Source organism: Salvia splendens, chromosome 10, assembly GCF_004379255.2.
Source record: "Salvia splendens isolate huo1 chromosome 10, SspV2, whole genome shotgun sequence".
NCBI classification, from domain to species: Eukaryota; Viridiplantae; Streptophyta; class Magnoliopsida; order Lamiales; family Lamiaceae; genus Salvia; species Salvia splendens.
Genome location: NC_056041.1, coordinates 14026513 through 14047784, shown reverse-complemented (window position 1 = coordinate 14047784; position 21272 = coordinate 14026513). Strand labels below are relative to the sequence as shown.

Genomic DNA, 21272 nt, shown 5'->3' with positions numbered 1-21272 from the left:
TCTTCTTGCCAAGTGGTTTTGGTTAAGTTAATCAAACCGACAATAATCTTTAATGACATCACATGAGATCAGGTCCCATTGATCATGACTCCAAATAAAAGCATAGAATAACCTTAAAATAAAATTCATTAATTTGAATATCATCTGATGTTAGTTAGTGTTTTATAATCAATCACTCTTTCAGCATACAGAAGTTTAGATTTTGAGATTATTGCACTCAGGTAAATTTTATTTTTAAGTGGCATGTATGTTATTGTAAAGAACTTAATTTGAGTTTATTTGGCTCTTGGGTAAATTTAATTTTAAGTCTAAGTAAGAAAAAATACCAGCTATTTGGCATGAGAATGTGGCCACATGCAGAGGCCATTATCACACTATTTAATGAGGACTCAACTGTTTTCTGTATATTTCTTAACCAATTTAATTACCCCATTTTCTCACCTAAAAACCTTTTTTTGTTCTTTTTTTATTCTTGTAGAAGGTGCATTGGCAGTGGGGTGTGGCATTGATGATTTGACAGCAATTTTCTCCATTTTTTATACATAAATTTGGAATCGACACAGTTGGGAAGCAGAAAAGAAAAAAAAACGCATTTCTATATATTGCTTTTTTCTTTTTCTTTCTATCAGCAATTCACATGAATCAACTTAAATGTTTACATTTTCCCACCAAATTTTGTTAATAGTTTGGATCATAATGTACAATAAATACTATGATGACATTCTCAACTTTTAATTGTATCGTGTGCATATTTGTACAAATGATGGTAGCTACAATGTAATGATGCTTTTGTTAATTGATCAATGTAATGATGTACATTTAGTAAATATCGGATAGTACAGTATTAATTGGTTTAATTTATAAACATAATTGCTAATTAATGGATTGAGATCCAAAACCTTCCTACTCAATAGGTCAATTCGATTATTTTATTTGCACTAAAAGTGGGGGTTGGAGAAAAAGATATTTCAACTAATTAAGTTTGCTAAGCTTAAATGCTTGTTACAAGTCCCACATTATATGTTGCTCCACTTTCATCTTAAACATTAATTTGGGCTAGCTATATATTACTTCCACCAATCACCAATTAATTAATCTGACCAACAAATTTGTGTAGAAGCTGTAATTAAATTATTTTATTCTATCCTTTCAAATTACGCGAGAATTCACATCAAATTATTCTTTGAGTTGTACTTCTAGATAATAATTTATTGAATGTACATGTGAATATGAACCGAGTAGTTGTGGACACCAATTGCACGATTAAATGATAATCAGCAAGAGAAGAAAACACAATGATTACGTGGTTCGGCTCTAGGCCTACGTCCACGGGCAGAAAACTAGTGTATGTATTTATGTAAAAATCATGGATTAAATATGCCCGGTCAATGGATTTTGACCAAATAATAAATATGGCGAGACATTTAATTTTGTGAAATTAAATAATATAGCGTCGATCTACATTTTACGTAGATAAATGTAGTATATTCACTTTCTCAAATCCGGTTTCCGGTGAGTGAGAAACAGTGGATTAAAGTTGGACATAATTAGTTTTTAATTAAAGCTTGGAGTTTGAGCTTAGGGAGTAATTAACTAGTGTTAATTATCCCACATAGGAGAAGTAACACATATTTTAATGTGTTTAAATTAAGTGACTTTATGTTACTTAATAATTATAGTGGACCAAGATGGGTGAAAGAGCCCACACGCGCGCGCACGCCCGCGCCGCCACCGCCGCTCGCCCGAGCCCAAGCTCGTGGTCGCGGGCGCGGGCGCGGGCCCGATCCTGATCCCGATCTTGATCTTGGACTTGGACTTGGACTTGGCAATTGGTCTTTGGCAATTGATCTAGCCATACCACTGCATTAGCTAAAAAAACAAGCATTCTCTGCATTCATAAGCTCTCTCCCTCTCTCTGCATTGTCTTTCTGTCGAAGCTCTGTCATCTCCTCCATCCAGTTCGCCGGAGCTCTGCTGATAGCGGTGCTGCTTCAGCAGAGACGCAGCCGTTTTACCTTTGGGGACGACACGCCAACCCGAGAGCACTACCGGGGCGTATCTCGTCTTGCGGGAAGAGGCCTCCTCGACTCGGCTAAACTTTGTTCACGGTTTATTGTTTCTTTTCGTTGTAATTTCAGCTTCAGTTTCTCCATTTGTATTCCTTCCTTTTGGGTTGTATTACGCCCTGTTTATATCTTATAATCCCCAGAAACCCAAAAATCACAAGACGAGATATAACTTGCTTTTGAAGGAATTTTGACTCTAAACTGAACCTAAAAACTTTCGAAACATTTAACACCTTTGCTGGAGATGTCGACTGAATCCAACACCGCTGCTGCTGCCACCACCGCCGCCATTTCCTCCACCATGGCGACCACTGGACCTATCAACACTTCATCGATTCCGTCGATGATGCCAACCCCTGGGTTCTATCCATCTTCATCAACAACCCCTTGGGTGTATGTTAACACCCATGGGCTCACTGGCGGATCCACCTCGAGTGGAACAGTTGGTTCCACTTTTAGTGGTTCCTTCGGATCCTTTGATGGATCGAGTGCTGGGGCCTTCGGGTCTCACACAGGTGTTGGGGCCTTCGGGTCTCACACGGGTGCTGGTTCCTTCGGGACCAACAAGGGTATTGGCTCCTCCGGGACCAATATGAATATGACGGGCTCTATGCCCAACATGACCATGACGGGCTCTATGCCCAACATGAATGGTGGGGGCTCTATGCCCAACCACGTTGTTGGCTCCTTCGGGGGCAACGGAATTGGTTCCTTCCATGGACCAAGTGAGGCACCTTTGGCACCAAGAATGATGCCACCTGCCGAGAAGCCACCGAAGTTTGGAGGATCTAACTTCAAGCGGTGGTACCAGAAGATGTTGTTCTACTTGACAACATTGGGCGTCGCCAACTTCCTCACGGAAAACGAGCCACCCGCGCCAAGCGACCAAGAGACTAGGCTCGAAGTTATGGCGGACTATGAAGCTTGGAGAAAGGGGGATTATCTATGTAAAATTTTATTTTAAGTGCATTAGATGATAGCCTCTACAATGTATACTCCAATATAACCACATCTAAACAAATGTGGGAAAACCTAGAAAAGAAGTATAGCATATATAATGCTGCAGGGACTGAACAAGTTGTAGCTTCCAAATTTATGGACTACAAGATGGTCGATTCTCGACCTGTCATGGAGCAAGTCCAAGAGCTCCAAATGATCATCCACGCACTAGTGGCTGAAGGGATGACCTTGCCCGATAAATTCCTAAGGTGCACGATCATTGACAAGCTTCCTCCCAGTTGGAAGGACTTCAAGAGCTATCTTAAGCACAAGCGAAAGCAGATGACCCTTGAAGACTTGATCGTGAAGTTGCGCATTGAGGTTGATGTGCGCAAAAGCGACCAAAAGGCTAAGGGCTTCACCCCACTTGAAGCCAAAGCCAATCTGTTGGAGCGGGGCGGTCCCTCCAACAAACGCCATCGCCCAAATCGTCCAAGTGACAAAGGGAAGTGAAAGCAGCCTACAAAGAAGTTTGAAGGCGATTGCTACAAATGTGGCAAACCGGGCCACTTTGCAAAAGACTGCCGCAGCAAGAAGAAGAAGCCGGCTGCCCACGTCGTTGAGAAGGAGTTCAAGGACTGGGATGAAAACGACCTCATTGATGTGGTCACTGAAGAGGTTAACCTTGTTGATAACAAGGGTGGCTGGTACATCGACACCGGCGCTACTGCTCATGTCTGCTCAGATAGGAGCAAGTTTGCCTCCTACACCGCGGTTGAAGGAAGGAAGATCAACATGGGGAATCAAGCATCCTCCGAAGTCCTTGGCATCGGAAATGTGATCCTCATGATGACGTCTGGCGTCACAATCACTTTGAAGGATGTGCTGCATGTCCCGGACATCCGCAAGAACCTAGTGTCAGGATCAATACTAGTTAATAAGGGGTTTAAACTTGTATTTGAGTCTGATACGTTTGCTTTGTATAAGTTTGGAAAATCCCCCGGAAAATGTTATGTAACCGATGGGCTTTTCAAGCTTAGTGTGGCAACTCGCAGTGTTGCAAAGCCATTGGCGAATAATAATAAAGCATCTACTTCCTCTTATTTGACTGAGTCTTCAAATTTATGGCATTGTAGATTGGGACATGTAAATTCAAAAGCCATTAAAAGATTAGTGAATTTAGATTTACTAAAGGCTAATGAAGTGGATACCCAAGATAAATGTGAAATTTGTCTTGAAGCAAAAATGACTAAGTTGCCGTTTCACTCAGTTGAACGAAGCACAAAACCCCTTGAATTAATTCACACGGATGTATGTGATTTAAAGATGGTGCAAACTAGAGGTGGTAAAAAGTACTTTATCACTTTCATAGATGATTGCACAAGGTATTGCTACATTTATCTTTTAAGAAGTAAAGATGAAGCAATAGAAGCGTTCAAAAATTATAAGAACGAAGTTGAGAATCAACTTAGTTGTAAAATAAAAACGATTCGAAACGATAGAGGAGGCGAATATGTAGCCCCGTTTGAGGAGTTATGCAACGCAAGTGGTATAATTCATCAAACAACTGCTCCATATTCACAACAATCTAACGGTGTTGCAGAACGCAAAAATCGAACTCTAAAAGAGATGATGAATGCACTGCTTCTGACTTCAGGATTACCACATAACATGTGGGGGGAAGCTGTTTTGACAGCCAACTATATCTTGAATAAGATTCCTCTCAAAGGAAAATATGTTACTCCTTATGAGCTGTGGAAGGGAAGGAAGTCATCCTACAAACACCTCAAAGTGTGGGGGTGTTTGGCAAAGGTGATGGTTCCTCCGCCCAAAGAAGTTACAATCGGACCTAAAACGGTTGAATGCATCTTCATTGGATATGCACTTAACAGTAGTGCATATCGATTTGTTGTTCACAAGTCTGAAATATCGACTATCACAGTAGGAACAACAATTGAGTCGAGGAATGTTGTATTTCTCAAAAATACATTTCCTTGCAAAGACAAGAAAAAAATCTCAACCAATTCTGAGACAAGAATTGAAGAAGCCACTTGTTCTAAACTAGTGGAAGAAGAAACCACTAGTTCTAAATCAGCGGATGAGGAACCTGAATCGCGCAAGCGTGCAAGGCCCGATCCAAAAGATACAGTACTAAGACGTGGTAATAGAGTCAGAACACCAAAAAGTTTTGGTCCTGACTATATTGCTTTCATGTTGGATGAAGAACCAACATCGATAAAAGTAGCCTTTGCTGGCCCAGACGGGCTGCATTGGAGATAAGCTGTTCAAAGCGAAATTGATTCAATTTTGCTAAACCACACGTGGGTGTTGGTTGATTTGCCCGAAGGTGCTAAACCTTTAGGATGCAAATGGGTCCTTAAAAGAAAGTTTAAGGCCGATGGAACAGTTGATAAGTATAAAGCCCGATTAGTAGTAAAGGGTTTTAAACAAAAGGAAGGACATGACTTCTTCGATACATATTCACCTGTAACAAGGATTACATCTATCCGAGTGCTTCTCGCTATTGCTGCATTGCACAATCTTGAGATTCATCAAATGGATATAAAGACCGCGTTTCTAAATGGTGAATTAGAAGATGAAATATATATGGAGCAACCCGAAGGGTTTGTAGTACCTGGACAAGAGAAAAAGGTATGCAAGCTCGTAAAGTCTCTATATGGATTAAAACAAGCACCATTGCAATGGCACTTGAAGTTTGATAATGTGATGTTATCAAATGGGTTTAAAATCAACGAGTGCGACAAATGTGTCTACATCAAGAGCACTAATAACGGCCATGTTATAGTGTGTCTATACGTTGACGATATGTTAATCTTGTGTAGCAACACTCAAGTAATTAACGATACAAAGGCCATGTTAAAGAGAAACTTTGACATGAAAGACATGGGTCTAGCCGATGTAATTCTTGGAATGAAGATTCTAAGAACGACTGATGGAATCATCTTAACACAATCACATTATGTTGAGAAGATATTGAATAAATTCAAGGCCTATGATGGCACGCCGGTTAAGACTCCAATTGCACTCAACGTTCACTTGAGCAAAAACAAAGGCGAGCCTGTTGCACAAGAAGAGTATGCACGGGTCATCGGGTGCATTATGTACTTGACTAATTGCACTCGACCTGACATTGCTTGTGCCGTGAACAAGTTGAGTCGTTACACGAGCAATCCAAGCAAAGAGCATTGGAGAGCTCTTGTGAGGGTTTTGAGATATTTAAAACATACTCAAAATCTTGGGCTACACTTCTCGAGATACCCTCCGGTACTTGAAGGGTACTGTGATGCGAACTGGATATCCGATAATAGAGACTCACTTTCAACAAGTGGATACGTCTTTACTATTGGGGGTGGTGCTGTATCGTGGAAATCCACAAAACAGACATGTATAGCCCGATCAACAATGGAATCGGAGTTCATTGCCTTAGATAAAGCGGGTGAGGAAGCCGAGTGGCTTAAGAACTTCCTTGAAGATATTCCATGTTGGTCTAAGCCAGTGCCACCAGTGTTGATCCACTGCGATAGCCAAGCGGCTATTGGAAGGCAAACAATGGCTTCTATAATGGTAAGTCTCGACATATACGTCGACGACATAACACCGTGAGACATTTGATCACAACAGGGGTGATTACAATTGAGTATATGAAGTCAATAGATAATCTAGCGGATCCGCTAACCAAAGGGTTAAACCGTGATCAAATGAACAAGTTGATAGAGGGAATGGGTTTGAAATCCACAAACTAAAGAATTATCATAGTGGTAACCCAACCATGATGACTGGAGATCCCAAGAACTTGGTTCAAAGAGACAACTAAGCTATGAGAGTTCATGAGAAACACTCAACTATATCTATTCCCTAGAGAGCAATAGAGTGTTGGAGAACTTGCCTAGTGGTAAAGGCTAAGTCTATGACTTTTAATGGTTCTTAAGGATCTCAAAGAGATGGAGTTCTCAAAGAGACCAAGTATGGCAAGGAACTTGACTAAGAATCACCTATGTAAGTGCGAAGTGTGGTCGCTTCATAAAACACACTTATGAATCCAAAGTGGTGTCCAAGACCGCAATGGACACAAAACGTGAGAACGGATGAGGTTGAGGTGTTTAAGCTTTAACACCATTATCTCTGTGCACGCCGTGGGGGATTAGTTCAAAGCATCGCGCTACTAAGCCGCCTGTGTATCCGATGGTGTCGACTATGGAGGGTTCAAAGCCAACAACTACCTATCCTTATGCTTATATACCTCTCGAGGGTTGAGCTTGTGTCTGCATGCATATGCATTCGGCTATTTCCACTCATGTGGGGGATTGTAAAAATCATGGATTAAATATGCTCGGTCAATGGTTTTTGACCAAATAATAAATATGACGAGACATTTAATTTTGTGAAATTAAATGATATAGCGTCGATCTACATTTTACGTAGATAAATGTAGTATATTCACTTTCTCAAATCCGGTTTCCGGTGAGTGAGAAATAGTGGATTAAAGTTGGGCATAATTAACTTTTAATTAAAGCTTGAAGTTTGAGCTTAGGGAGTAATTAACTAGTGTTAATTATTCCACATAGGAGAAGTAACACATATTTTAATATGTTTAAATTAAGTGACTTTATGTTACTTAATAATTATAGTGGACCAAGATGGGTGAAAGAGCCCACACGCGCGCACACGCGCGCGCCGCCGCCGCCCGCCCACCCGAGCCCGTGCCCGTGCACGTGGTCGTGGTCGCGGTCGCGGGCCGCGGGCCTCGGGCCAGTGCCCGATCCCGATCTTGATCTTGATCTTGATCTTGGACTTGGACTTGGACTTGGCAATTGGTCTTTGGATGGTCTTTGGGCTTGGTGCTTGGCCCAAACTAATCTTTTTAGACCACCGCCGAGTCAGCAATCCAAGTGGCTTGACACATCGTCAAGCGAGGCACAGTCACGGCTGCCACATAAGAAATTCACATGCTCCACACGCGAAAGGCACACGCCTGTAACCGACGACGGTTACGAATTTGCCATGATGAGCCTTCAATGGCTTGGTTGACCCTGCATGGTGGCTTGGCCTATAAATAGGCTAGCCATACCACTGCATTAGCTAAAAAAACAAGCATTCTCTGCATTCATAAGCTCTCTCCCTATCTCTGCATTGTCTTTCTATCGAAGCTCTGCCCTCTCCTCCATCCAGTTCGCCGGAGCTCTGCTGATAGCGGTGCTGCTTCACCAGAGACGTAGCCGTTTTACCTTTGGGGACGACACGCCAACCCGAGAGCACTACCGGGGCGTATCTCGTCTTGCGGGAAGAGGCCTCCCCGACTCGGCTAAACTTTGTTAACGGTTTATTGTTTCTTTTCGTTGTAATTTCAGCTTCAGTTTCTCCATCTGTATTCCTTCCTTTTGGGTTGTATTACGCCCTGTTTATATCTTGTAATCCCTAGAAACCCAACAATTTATTGATCACTCAATGAAAGATTTACAAGAACGCTCTATTCCCTCGGAGATTTACAAGTGAAAACACTCCCAACTCGCTCGAAGTCAGTCTGCTCCGAGAGCACAAATGCACAACTGAAAATCACTCTTCTTTACTCGATCTATCTTGAATTCTGTTGTTCTTGAATGAATGGAAGAATCATCGCTACTTAAATGAAGTTAAGCTCGATCAATTCAGCTCAACCGCTAGCCTCTTCCCAAATTCTATTATAACCGCCAATCCAACAGTCCTTTCTCCTTGATCAAGATGTCTTCCTTTTGTCTCATTGATCAAGCTGCAGCTCCACTGTAGTCTGCAGCTTCACCGTACGCATGAGTCTTGATCTTGATAAGCTCAATACACTAACAAATCCTCCACCTTGAGCGATCCAAGAATCCCATACATTTAACTCCACCTTTCTTCTTACACTTACAAATTCTGAACCACCCCAACCAAATCTAATCAATATCGAAACTTAGACTTTGGCAAGGCTTTTGTAAGAACATCAGCTGCATTGTGCTCGGTGCTCGGTGCTCACCTTCTCAGCTCTGACCTCACCTTTGTCAATCTCATCTCGAATGAAATGTAACCTTACATCGATGTGTTTATTGCGCTCATGAAAAGTCTGATGCTTCGCAAGACAAATTGCACTATTACTGTCGCATTTGATAGCAACACTTTCTTGATTCATTCCAAAATCACCAATCATTCCTTTGAGCCAGAAACTCTCATTCACGGCCTCAGTCAATGCTATATACTCGGCCTCCGTTGTTGACAAAGCTACTACAGATTGAAGATTGGACTTCCAGCTCACTGCAGAGCCAAATAAGGTAAAAATGTATCCAGATTGTGAGCGTCTATTGTTGAGATTAGCTGCATAATCTGAGTCGCAAAAACCAATAAGAGCATCTCCATCATCTTCATTCTCTACCTTGAACATAATTCCCAGATCAGTGCTTCCCTTGAGATACTTGAGAATTCCCTTCAAAGCTAGCCAATGCTCTTTTCCTGGAAAGGATATGTATCTGCTGACTACACTCACTGCATGAGAAATATTAGGCCTCGTGCATATCATCATGTACATCACACTGCCCACTATGTTGGAGTAAGGTATTCGGCTCATCTCCTTTTCTTCTTGCTGATTTCTGGGGCACTGCTCCTTTGACAACTTTATCTGATGAGATATTGGGACTGTTATTGCCTTGCTTCTTTCAATCTGGTACTTTTGTATAACCTTCTTGATATAATCTTCCTGAGACAACCACAAAGCTCCCTTGTCTCTATCTCTAAATATGTCCATGCCCAGTATCTTCCTAGCATTCCTCAGGTCCTTGATCTCAAAGCCCTCCTTTAGCAATCGTTTCACTCTATCCAACTCTTGCCTATCTGGACCAGTAAGTAATATGTCATCTACATACAACAGTAGATACACTGCTGGCCCCTCAGAATCAGATTTAAAGTAAACACAACTATCATACTTGGAATTTACAAATCCCATTTTCTGCATATGCTCATCAAATTTGATATGCCATTATCTGCTTGCTTGTTTCAAACCGTCGAGGCTCTTTTTCAGTATACATACTTTATCCTCACTGCCATGTATCACAATCCCTCTGGTTGATCCATATATATAGTCTCTTCAAGATTTCCATGAAGAAAGGCTGTCTTCACATCAAGTTGATCCAAAAGCCAGTTTCTTTGTGTAACTGTGGCTAGTAAAATTCTAATTGAGGCATGCTTCACCACAGGAGAAAACACCTCATTATAGTCTATTCCATCCTCCTTTGTGAAGCCTGTAGCCACAAGTCTTGCTTTAAATATGATCTTGTTCCCAGCCTCCACATTTTTCTTGTATATCCATTTACAGCTCACTGGCCTCTGTATGGATGATCTATTCACAAGCACCCGGGTCTTGTTCTTGAGTAAAGACTGTATCTCTTCTATCATAGCTTCCATCCATTGCTTGCTCTCATTTGATTTCATAGCCTCTTTGAAGTTTGCAGGTTCTGCATACTCAATATTCTCTGCAATACAAAGTGCATAGAGCAAGTATTCTGCCTCACTGTATCAGGTTGATGGCTTAGGGACTCTTCTGACCCTGTCTCTAGCTAAGACATAGTCACTTGGAACTTGTTGAGACTCCTCAGGATCCATAGCAGCAGTGCTTGGCTCCTCTCGCTCATTATGAGCCTCTGACTGCTGTTCAGCCTCAGCATCTCTATCAGCTCTAGAAGCCTCCACCTGATCCGATTCCTCAGGTTCTAAAATCTCCATCTCCATTATTTTTTCATGCTCTGGCTCCTTTCTTGGGTGAGCTGGCCTCTCACTGTCCTGAGCCTTTTCCAAAATTGGCATTCTACTCTTTTCAAATTGCACATCTCTAGATATAATAATTTTCTGATTTCCTGGTTCTATGCACCACAGCCTGTAGCCCTTTACTCCCTTCTGGTATCCAATCATCACATATCTCAAAGCCCTTGGCTCTAACTTGCTTTGCCTGATGTGAGCATAAGACATACAACCAAAAATTCTCATATTTGAGTAGTCAACAGCTCTTCCATACCACCTCTGATCAGGAGTATCAAAAGCTATTGCTGAAGATGGACGTCTATTAATGAGGACTGCAGCCATACTCACAGCCTCACCCCAGAATCTCTTAGACATTCCAGAGCTAAACAACATACACCCCACCCTCTCTAGGATGGTTCTGTTCATGCGCTCAACAACCCCATCTTGTTGGGGATTGCATGGAGCTGTCATATGCCTTCTCATCCCTTTCTCCTTACAGAAGGAATCAAACTCATTGCTTAGGAATTCTAACCCATTATCAGTTCTCAAGCACTTCAGTGAACAACCCTTTTCAACTTCAACTTCTCTGCACCATTCATTAAATCTTGCAAAAGTCTCTGACTTCTCTTTCAAGATGAATACCCATAACTTTCTAGAGAAATCATCAATGATGGACATGAAATATTTTCCTCCACCTAATGTGGTTAGTGTAGCTGGCCCCCACAAGTCACTGTGGGCATAGTCCAGTGGAGTTGTTGAACTGTGAATGCCCCTTCTAAAGGGTAATTTCTTACTTTTCCCAAGCACACACTGCTCACACAATCCCAGCTGTTCACTGGGATCTTCCAGCTTGATCAGGCCCTTCTTAGCCAATTCTTTAATTCTTGTCTCCCCTAGATGTCCAAGCCTAAGATGCCAGGTTCTCAGATTCAATGTCTGTACTAGGTTCACTGATCCAGATATTACACTTGCCTTTAAATAGTAAAAGCTCTTTCTTCTCTCAGCCATCATGACAACCTTGCCATTCTTGACAATGTTCATGATTCCACCAGATAATATGCAAGAATACCCTGTAGCATCCAAGACTCCAATGGAAATCAGGTTTCTCTTAATTTCTGGAATGAATCTCACACCAGTGAGTAACATTATAGATCCATTATGCAGCCTGAGTCTGATATCCCCTATTCCTCTGATCCTGCATATCTGATTATTTCCCAATAGAACCGATCCAGTTGCATCTCTTATTTCATCAAAATAGCTTCTGGTTAGGCACATGTGAAAGCTACAATCGGAGTACATGATCCAAGGAAGTTCCTCCATATCCTCAGATACACACAGAGCCTTTGGGATTTCCAACTCCTCTGCAAGATCAGCAGTATTCTTCCCAGCCTCATCCTCAGCCTGCTTCTTCTTCCAAGATCAGCAATTCTTCTTTAAGTGGCCATGTTTCTTGCAATAGTGGCATGATCTAGTCTCATTTCCATCAGTTGCTCTACTCTTCCAAGGCTTCTTTTGTGTCTTCTTCTTTCCATTCCTTTTGAAATCAGCAACATTCAGACTTTTAGACATTATATCTACAAACTTAGAGTTGGATTTCTGGATCTCTTTCAGCTTTAAGGCAGAATAGACTTCTTCATACTTGATCTTGGATTCTCTACCAAGAAGCATAGCATCCTTAAAGTGTTCATAACTCGGTGGCAAAGAGTTCAACAACATCAGAGCCTTATCCTCATCCTTGATCTCCTCATCAATGTTCTCAAGATCATCAACACATTTTCCAAAATCTTCAAGCTGCTCTAACACACCTTTCCCATCAGCAATCTTGAATGTCAGTAGTTTCTACTTCAAATGTAGCCGGTTGACCAATTACTTAGCCATATACAATGACTCCAATTTGGACCAAACTCCAGTCGATGTATCTTCCTTTGAAACTTCTCTCAGAACTCTATCAGTGAGGTTAAGGATCAAGGTGCTATATGCCTTGTATTCCATATCTTGAGCCCTTGCCTTTTCCTTCTCATCGCTCGGGCTTCTTCTCCTCACTGCTGCCTCCACCATTCAAGATTTCCCATAAGCCCTGCTGCATCAGGATTGCTTTCATTTTAAGCCTCCACAAGCCAAAATCATTTCGGCCAGTGAACTTTTCAACATCAAACCTTGTTGTAGCCATTCCTCAAACAGATGGGGTGCCTTTCTTGAATGACAGAGAATGAATACCAAGAAAGAACTCCAGAGAAAACCCTTATGCTTCCACAACTGCTCAATGTGTTCCCACAGACGGCGCCACGTTGTGAATATGAACCGAGTAGTTGTGGAACACCAATTGCACGATTAAATGATAATCAGCAAGAGAAGAAAACACAACGATTACGTGGTTCGGCTCTAGGCCTACGTCCACGGGCATAAAACTAGTGTATGTATTTATTGATCACTCAATGAAAGATTTACAAGAACGCTCTATTCCCTCAGAGATTTACAAGTGAAAACACTCTCAACTCGCTCGAAGTCAGCCTGCTCCGAGAGCACAAATGCACAGCTGAAAATCTCTCTTCTTCACTCGATCTCTCTTTAATTCTGTTGTTCTTGAATGAATGGAAGAATCTTCGCTACTTAAATGAAGTTAAGCTCGATCAATTCAGCTCAACCGCTAGCCTCTTCCCAAATTCAGTTATAACCGTCAATCCAACGGTCCTTTCTCCTTGATCAAGTTGTCTTCCCTTTTTCTCCTTGATCAAGGTGTCTTCCCTTTTTCTCCTTGATCAAGCTGCAACTTCACCGTAGTCTGCAGCTTCACCGTAGTCTGCAGCTTCACCGTACGCATGAGTCTTGATCTTGATCAGCTCAATACACTAACACTTTTGATGCAATAAATAATGTATGTCAAGAATAAGAATTATGGTGGCCTTAAAGCATTACACTATATAGCCTTTTCCAAGGACGAGAAATAAAAAAGTATTATCAATAAATATGTGTAAATATGTCTTAGGTACATTTCGTTATGAAAGAAATATTTTAACAATCTTGTCGGAAGTGGTTAGCAACAAATTATGGACTTAATACCTCCAAATCCAATTAATGCAAAAAATTAGTTGCTATTTGACTAAAGACTGGAAATTATCGATTGAGATGTGTCTCAAATCTCTATCACATAATATATTATATCCCTTTTCCCCCAAATTTTGTCTAGGCATGTCGATTAATTAAACGTTAATTAGTGAGGTATTAATGGGGTCGCATACTGATGATTGACAAAATACCTCAATTTTCAAGTCGATTGCAACATGGAATTTGATATGCGAAAAGTTATTATTGTGATACTCCATGAAATGGACTTGACCATTGGAAAATCCATGTCAAAATTTATGTACTTTCATTTACAAATTATGCATCTTGGTCTAATTTTTGTTCATTCCACAACTTTAAAATTAATCGTACAAAAGAAAAGTCACAAATTTTAACATTTTTCTTAATGATAGAGATATAATTTGGGTAAAATTTTATCTATTGTGACATCTAAAATTTTACAAGGTTGAGACCATCGGTGAAACTATTATTTTCGATTCAAATTGATTGAATCAACCATTTTGCTACATAAAAAACAATAACTTAGCAAATAACTAAATCACCTCATTAATGTGAAGCATGTGTGTGTGCGCTCTACAGCATTACAAGTCATGGGAAATTTGAGAATCGTGTTAAATTTGACAAGAATTTATGGCTTTTCTGGAAATTTTTTCTTTTATATTATTGTTACTTTTGTTTGTAAAGTTATCTTTCACACATGTATTCATCATAGATTGTGTTTGAAAACAAGAAAATAGAAATCTTCTTTGATTATTCACAGTACTTTCCTTTTACTAATATCACGTTAATATAGGTAATTCGTTTTCTTAATTCGTCTAATTCATAATCAAATCATAAAGATGACATTATATTCAACACTTTTTCATGATTTACAAATGTCAAGTTTAATATAATTGTCGGCTTCACAGTCATTAATTCACGATTCACATTCATCACCTTAAATTTGCCACTTAACTGAAATGAAGGCGCGTAATTGTCGCCCATTTCTGTATCATTATCACGATATTATTTATCTAGAAAATATCTATTTTATTTATTTGTTTATAATTTGAGGAGAAACTAGGTCATAGTTCAATAATACAAAAAGAAGAAAATATAAAATGTGGATGAGGTTTGTCTACCCATCAAAGCTAAAAATATCTATTAAATTTCTGAGTTGAAAGATGCAAACCTTTCTTTTCATTGTGATTTGGTGAGGTAGTTGAGCATTAAATTGTACTCATATTTCTTTTTTATAATATTATTATTTGTTTACGTGATTTATAGTCGATTAATCGCCGCAAATGGTATTTCAAAAATCAATTTATTTCATATTGACATATTCCATCAAACCATCCATTTGAATGAAGAAATAAATCGAGAAAATAATGCAAATCCAACGACGGACGTCAAATTTATTATAAGAAAAGTACTATTATAAGGAATGTAGACCTGGTCAGCCTATCCGGATTTGGACTAGCCCAATTGTATAACCGGGCTGTTAATAATAAAATAACATGTAATCAGTCTAGTGCATAATGATAAAAACTATTTTTGTATTTATAGAGCGTAAAACATTAATTATGAAAAATAGTATGTATGCTTAAACTCAAATATAACTAAATATTGTAGTATTGATTAATAATGTAAAAATATGACATAAGATAATAATGACGGTCGATAAATCTTGAATTATTGAATAATTTTACATAAAAATAAGTTATGATGAATTATGACATTGAATATCTAATTTTAAAACTAAAATTAAATCTAAATAAAAATATTTTTAAAAAAATTCAAAGTATGTTCTAAAAATTCAAAATGTTTCTTATACTCCTAGTATTTAATTTCTAATTCATTTTTCTATTGTTATACTAATAAAACTTTAATATATATGTACATTGAATTTTGCATAATATTAACATAGGGGAGCGTTATTCTCCTTTTCACATCTTAGATCCTTTTTTCTTCTTAATATTACGAGTTAGATCTAAGGCATCAACGGATCAGATTGATTCTATAAAACTGGTTCCGTGTTGCATTATAGAAGGTGGTTGTATGCATTACAGGGTTATTATTGACATTTGACGGAAAAGTAACTGCCACATTTTGGTATCTGCGAATAATGCACCACATGGTCACGAGTAATGCATATAATTGACTATATAATGCACAATATGTGAACTGCAATGCATACGAATAAGATGTACCATGTTATGATGTTTGGACACACGTTTCTTGTTTCCCCTAAGGGTTTAATAAGCTTAGGGGCTAGGGTATAGTACGTAGACACGTATGTAATCTTCACATGGTAACGAGTAATGGATATAATTGACTATATAATGCACAATTTGTGAACTGCAATGCATACGAACAAGATGTGCTGTGTTATGATGTTTGACACACGTTTCTTGTTTCCCCTAAGGGTTTAATAAGCTTAGGGGCTAGGGTATAGTACGTACACATTAATAACAAATTATAAAACGATACGAATAATTCACCAAATTGTCACGAGTAATGGATGTTATTAACTATATAATGCACAATATGTGAACTGCAATGCATACGAATAAGATGTACCATGTTATGATGTTTGACACACGTTTCTTGTTTCCCCTAAGGGTTTAATAAGCTTAGGGGCTAGGGTATAGTACGTAGACATTACTAACAAATTGTTGTTATTGGAATATACGTATGTGCATTATTTGGTTTAGGTAGTGCATTATGTAGCTGTTAATTGTCATTATCTCAGTATATTATGCATTATTAGAGGTATTGTGTATATGGGTTAATCAACGGATTGAAGATTACATACGTGCATTTAGTAATGTCTACGTACTATACCCTAGCCCCTAAGCTTATTAAACCCTTAGGGGAAACAAGAAACGTGTGTCAAACATCATAACATGGTACATCTTATTCGTATGCATTGCAGTTCACATATTGTGCATTATATAGTTAATAACATCCATTACTCGTGACAATTTGGTGAATTATTCGTATCATTTTATAATTTGTTATTAATGCGTACGTACTATACCCTAGCCCCTAAGCTTATTAAACCCTTAGTGGAAACAAGAAACGTGTGTCAAACATCATAACACAGCACATCTTGTTCGTATGCATTGCAGTTCACAAATTGTGCATTATATAGTCAAATATATCCATTACTCGTTACCATGTGAAGATTACATACATGTCTACGTACTATACCCGAGCCCCTAAGCTTATTAAACCCTTAGGGGAAACAAGAAACGTGTGTCAAACATCATAACACAACACATCTTGTTCGTATGCATTGCCGTTCACATATTGTGCATTATCTAGGCAATTATATGCATTACTCGTGATCATGTGGTGCATTATTCGTAGCGGTTTCCAGCCATTATTAGATTACTATTGTACCCTCATAATGCACAAAATAGGACAAATAATGCAACACGGGATTAATTACCCAATGTTGATCTTGACCGTCCATTTCTCTAATCTAATGGCTGATATTAAGAAGGAAAAAAGAGAAAATATAGGAAAAGGAAATGAATACATCCCTATTAACATATACTATTAAATGGAGTATAAAATAGGGATATTTATTTATTTATTATTCATATTATAAAAATCATCATAAGTGTTCAGTTGTCAAGAATGGACAATATATGGTTCACATAGGTCCAATGGACAATATATAGTTCACATAGGTCCAACCCATCGAAACAACTCATTGGATTTTGAGTCAATTCTATTTAGGTTGCAGATTAATCGGATGATGTGATTTTAAATTTTTAACCTAACCCTCTATGTAAATTGTAAAGTAAACCAGAGAGAGTCGTGTGTGTGTGTGAACACTAAATTGATTTAGCAGACTTAAAATTTCAACAAAACAACAAACAGAATAACCATAGTCCAACAAAATCTCATAATTTTACAAAAAATAATCCAGCTTCGCAAAGTAAACTCAGTTGGTTTGGCATTTAACGATAGCTCAAATTCTAACAAAGAGAAAAACACACACTGTCCCTCGCCTTCCTTGTAAACTTGAGCCCGTCTCTCCAAAGCGCTGCTGCACACCTCCCTCTGGTGTAAAAGATGCCACCTATACTCGACTCGTTGGAAGTGTGCACATCTACTTCTTCTTGTTCGACTTAGATTGAGCATAAGCAGTTCCCTGGACACATGAATACATATTAGGAACCTCCATCTTTTTTCAAAGGAAAGAACAATAGGATTTAATAGCAAACTGAAAGAATACGAGCGCTGTGACACAAACCTCCAACCACTCATCCCTCGAGGCATCAGTTGTTCCGGTTCCAACTTCAACCTTTGGCGCCCTCTTAGTTTTCTGAGAAGAGTTGGTGAAGAATTAATAGATGTTTTCACAAATATATAGTTGGAGTAATACAGATACCAGCTTTAGGGGGGGAAATCCAGTAGTCACCTTGGAGAGATTTTGAATTTGGCCACGTATCCAAAACCCAAGAAATCCAAGGAGTGCAACTCCAAGGCTAAACAAGAACACTGATTCAACACTGAATATGCCACCTGGCTCACTCACTTCAATTGTCCCATTGTAGAATGTACTCTGGTAAAGCTGCTGGTTGATCTCATAAACAATAGTTGCCACAAGATCATACTCACCAGACTGCAGAATTAAGGAAAAACAAAGCCATGAAAATTAAATCCAACCTCAAAATGCAATCGTAGACCCAAAGGTACCCTTAAGTATTCAGCAGACTTACTTGCAAGAACTTGCTTACGGCGAACATATAGGGGTAAGTTGCTTGAACTGATGGTGGAACTGATGCATTGTTAAAAGTCTAACAAATCAAAATATTTAAATCATCAACATAAGTCCTGGGAGAAAACACGGTTCCTGATGCATAGCTGGTAAAATCATGGGGGACAGCTCAAAAAAGCTAAATGTAACATTATATTCGATATCAATCTACAGGATACCACCAACAACAGTATCCACGATTACTAAAGATATCACTACCTAGCTTTCATGTATCGGACTGAGCATATCTTTGCTCTTACCAATTACCATTCAATGCGGCACCAAGAATATTACAGTAAATAGTAAGTATCAAATCACACATTTGTATTAACATCTGATTCTACATGAGATTTATACAAAGTTGCAAGCATTTTCCATATGTAATCTGCTCCACTTTTATAAAGAGGTCATAACTCAAACTAGAATAAAATCTAAAAATTGGATGGTCAAAAGTTCCAGTGGCATGCCTATAAGCCATGACCATAAAATGACAAAAGAAGTTTGTAAGATGGGTTTCTGACAGGTTATCCATATAATCGTGATACAATAATTCAGTATATGCTTCCATATACCAGACAGACTATCCACAGACAAAATTTACAACATCAAAAGTTTATAAGGCACAAAATATATACCTGCGTGGAAAGATTCTGGAGCAAGTACTGATGCTGGTAAGGGAGATGAACACTAGCCTGAATGGCAATGACATTAATAGTTGATTCCCCTGCATTATATCAAATACATCAAGTTTAGAATCAAATATATGCTGCAATAACCACCATAGAGTAAGTGGAAAATGTAGGGCAGGATGGTGGGATAGCACTCGATGAGAACGAATCGATAAACTAAGCAGCTACATTCAAATTTCAGAAAGCTAGGCAATATACACACACACCACACATCACAAAACCACTTTAAACAGTCATGCATAGACAAAGCATTACCATCATTTTTAATTCCAGCAAGAAGTTCACTTTCTTCCCCACCTACAACAGCTGCAAAAAGAAATAAAATATTCAGAAAGCAAGTAACAAACAATAGATAGAAGTACATCAGCTGCTCTTCAAAAAAAATATTACATCTGCTGACTTTGGACATCGAAGTCATAAAAGGCCAAGACAAAATCCCAACAGAGGTAACCAACCTTTTGAGGGATTCTTAGGGAAAACACAAACAGTTTCCACCTCTGGAGCTGGACTAAAACTCCCAGTACCAAAATCTTGGACATCCTCATTAACAATCCCGAGATCCCCACCTTCCTCCGCCGATTCAACATCGTTATCAATGTTTGGCTCACATCTTGCAACTACAAAGCATAACAACATATACACATTAAAAAACTGGGCTTGAAGTATGGCACGTATTGCAGCGGAGCATCAAACAAGAAACCACAAGAACTAACTCACAGATCAGAATAGACACAAAGGTAAAACCACTAAAAAGATATCCATAATTTGGAAATAAGTACAAATATGGACCAAGGGAACTCTCTACTAAAATGAGCAACTGCAAGCAATGAATGGAGAACAATAGCAAAATCAGAAAATGACATCTCCTATGTAACTGGTTTGAAGGAGGAATTACCAAATAGCAAAAAACCCATGTTTGTCTTTGGAAAACATCGAAATTAAAATGCTGAAGGAGAACTACGACGGAAAAAAAATCAGCACATTTCAAATCTCAATCATCACTACAGCATCAACACAACCACTGACGCTTACTCAAATCTATGAAACCGCACACAACCAAAATTCACCAGACAACTGCACACAAATTAAATAAATAGATCAAATAGCTTAGCGATCAAAATCTACGTCAAAAACATGAAAATGCTGTCTCGATCTAGTTAAATCGCGCAACGAGAAAATGTTAATGCAATATAAAAACCCATAAATCAGCTGCAAAATTCAAGCTACAGCTCAAAATTCCTGTGCATGTGCATGCATAAGGGCTTTGACCAACACTTTACCAGTAAAAAAACAAAATTTAGTCGAACAGGATCGAGGATGGCAATTACACGATGTAATCGAGAATGAAATGAATTTGGATATGAGAATCTTACCTTGTAGAAGTGACGATGAGAAAACGAGCAGCGCGAGGATCAGAAAAGCCCTAATTGTCATTTTTGATTCCCTTTATTAATGGTTTTGCCCCAAATGTGAGAGAGGAGTAATTGTGAGCGTGAAGCACCAGCAGGAAGAAACGACTTTTTATCGCGTGGACCGAAGGACAAAACCGTAAATTCGGCTTACGTGCCACAGTTTCAATTCATATTGCCTGCGTCGGAGTAAAAGAGGAATTAATGCAGCTATATTAGAAAGACTTGCAATATTTTGAACAATAATTTGCTATTAAAAGTAATTAATCATAATCACTTAGCAAGATTTTGAAATTTTACAGTGGATTATATTCCTTTGTTGTATAGATGAAGCGTTATGATTTTTTCTTATGTCAATTTAGTCCGTAATTTGATAAGAACAAATGTTATAATTTATATAGAATATTTTTTAACAAATAAATCGAAGCTCTATTACTCCAGTAATAAGTAATACCCATTATAAACAAACGAAATTTCAACAAATTTGAGATAATCAAGTGCAAGATGCGATTTCAACGAAATAATAATTACTCCATAAATAGATAACATATTATATCAAACTCTATAAACT

General features: G+C 38.7%; 1 protein-coding gene across 1 annotated transcript; it reads right to left on the bottom strand.

Moving 5' to 3' along the window:
* Positions 1 to 17699: 17699 nt before the first annotated feature.
* LOC121753016 (translocon-associated protein subunit alpha-like) lies at positions 17700 to 20790 on the bottom strand. The gene is made up of 8 exons (XM_042148146.1): positions 20666 to 20790; positions 19748 to 19909; positions 19548 to 19598; positions 19239 to 19327; positions 18566 to 18643; positions 18265 to 18468; positions 18097 to 18168; positions 17700 to 17994 (listed from the first exon to the last, which is right to left on the bottom strand). Exons 1-8 carry the CDS (start codon positions 20724 to 20726, stop codon positions 17953 to 17955), a joined length of 759 nt encoding a protein of 252 aa, XP_042004080.1. The 5' UTR covers positions 20727 to 20790; the 3' UTR covers positions 17700 to 17952.
* Positions 20791 to 21272: the final 482 nt, after the last annotated feature.

Excerpts from the sequence above, each read along its gene's own strand:
- LOC121753016 (XM_042148146.1), bottom strand. The coding sequence starts at position 20,726 with ATGACAATTAGGGCTTTTCTGATCCTCGCGCTGCTCGTTTTCTCATCG. Across the intron at positions 19,910-20,665 it reads CTCATCGTCACTTCTACAAG|TTGCAAGATGTGAGCCAAAC; the intron begins GTAAGATTCTCA and ends TATGCTTTGTAG. Across the intron at positions 19,328-19,547 it reads TGCTGGAATTAAAAATGATG|GGGAATCAACTATTAATGTC; the intron begins GTAATGCTTTGT and ends GATATAATGCAG.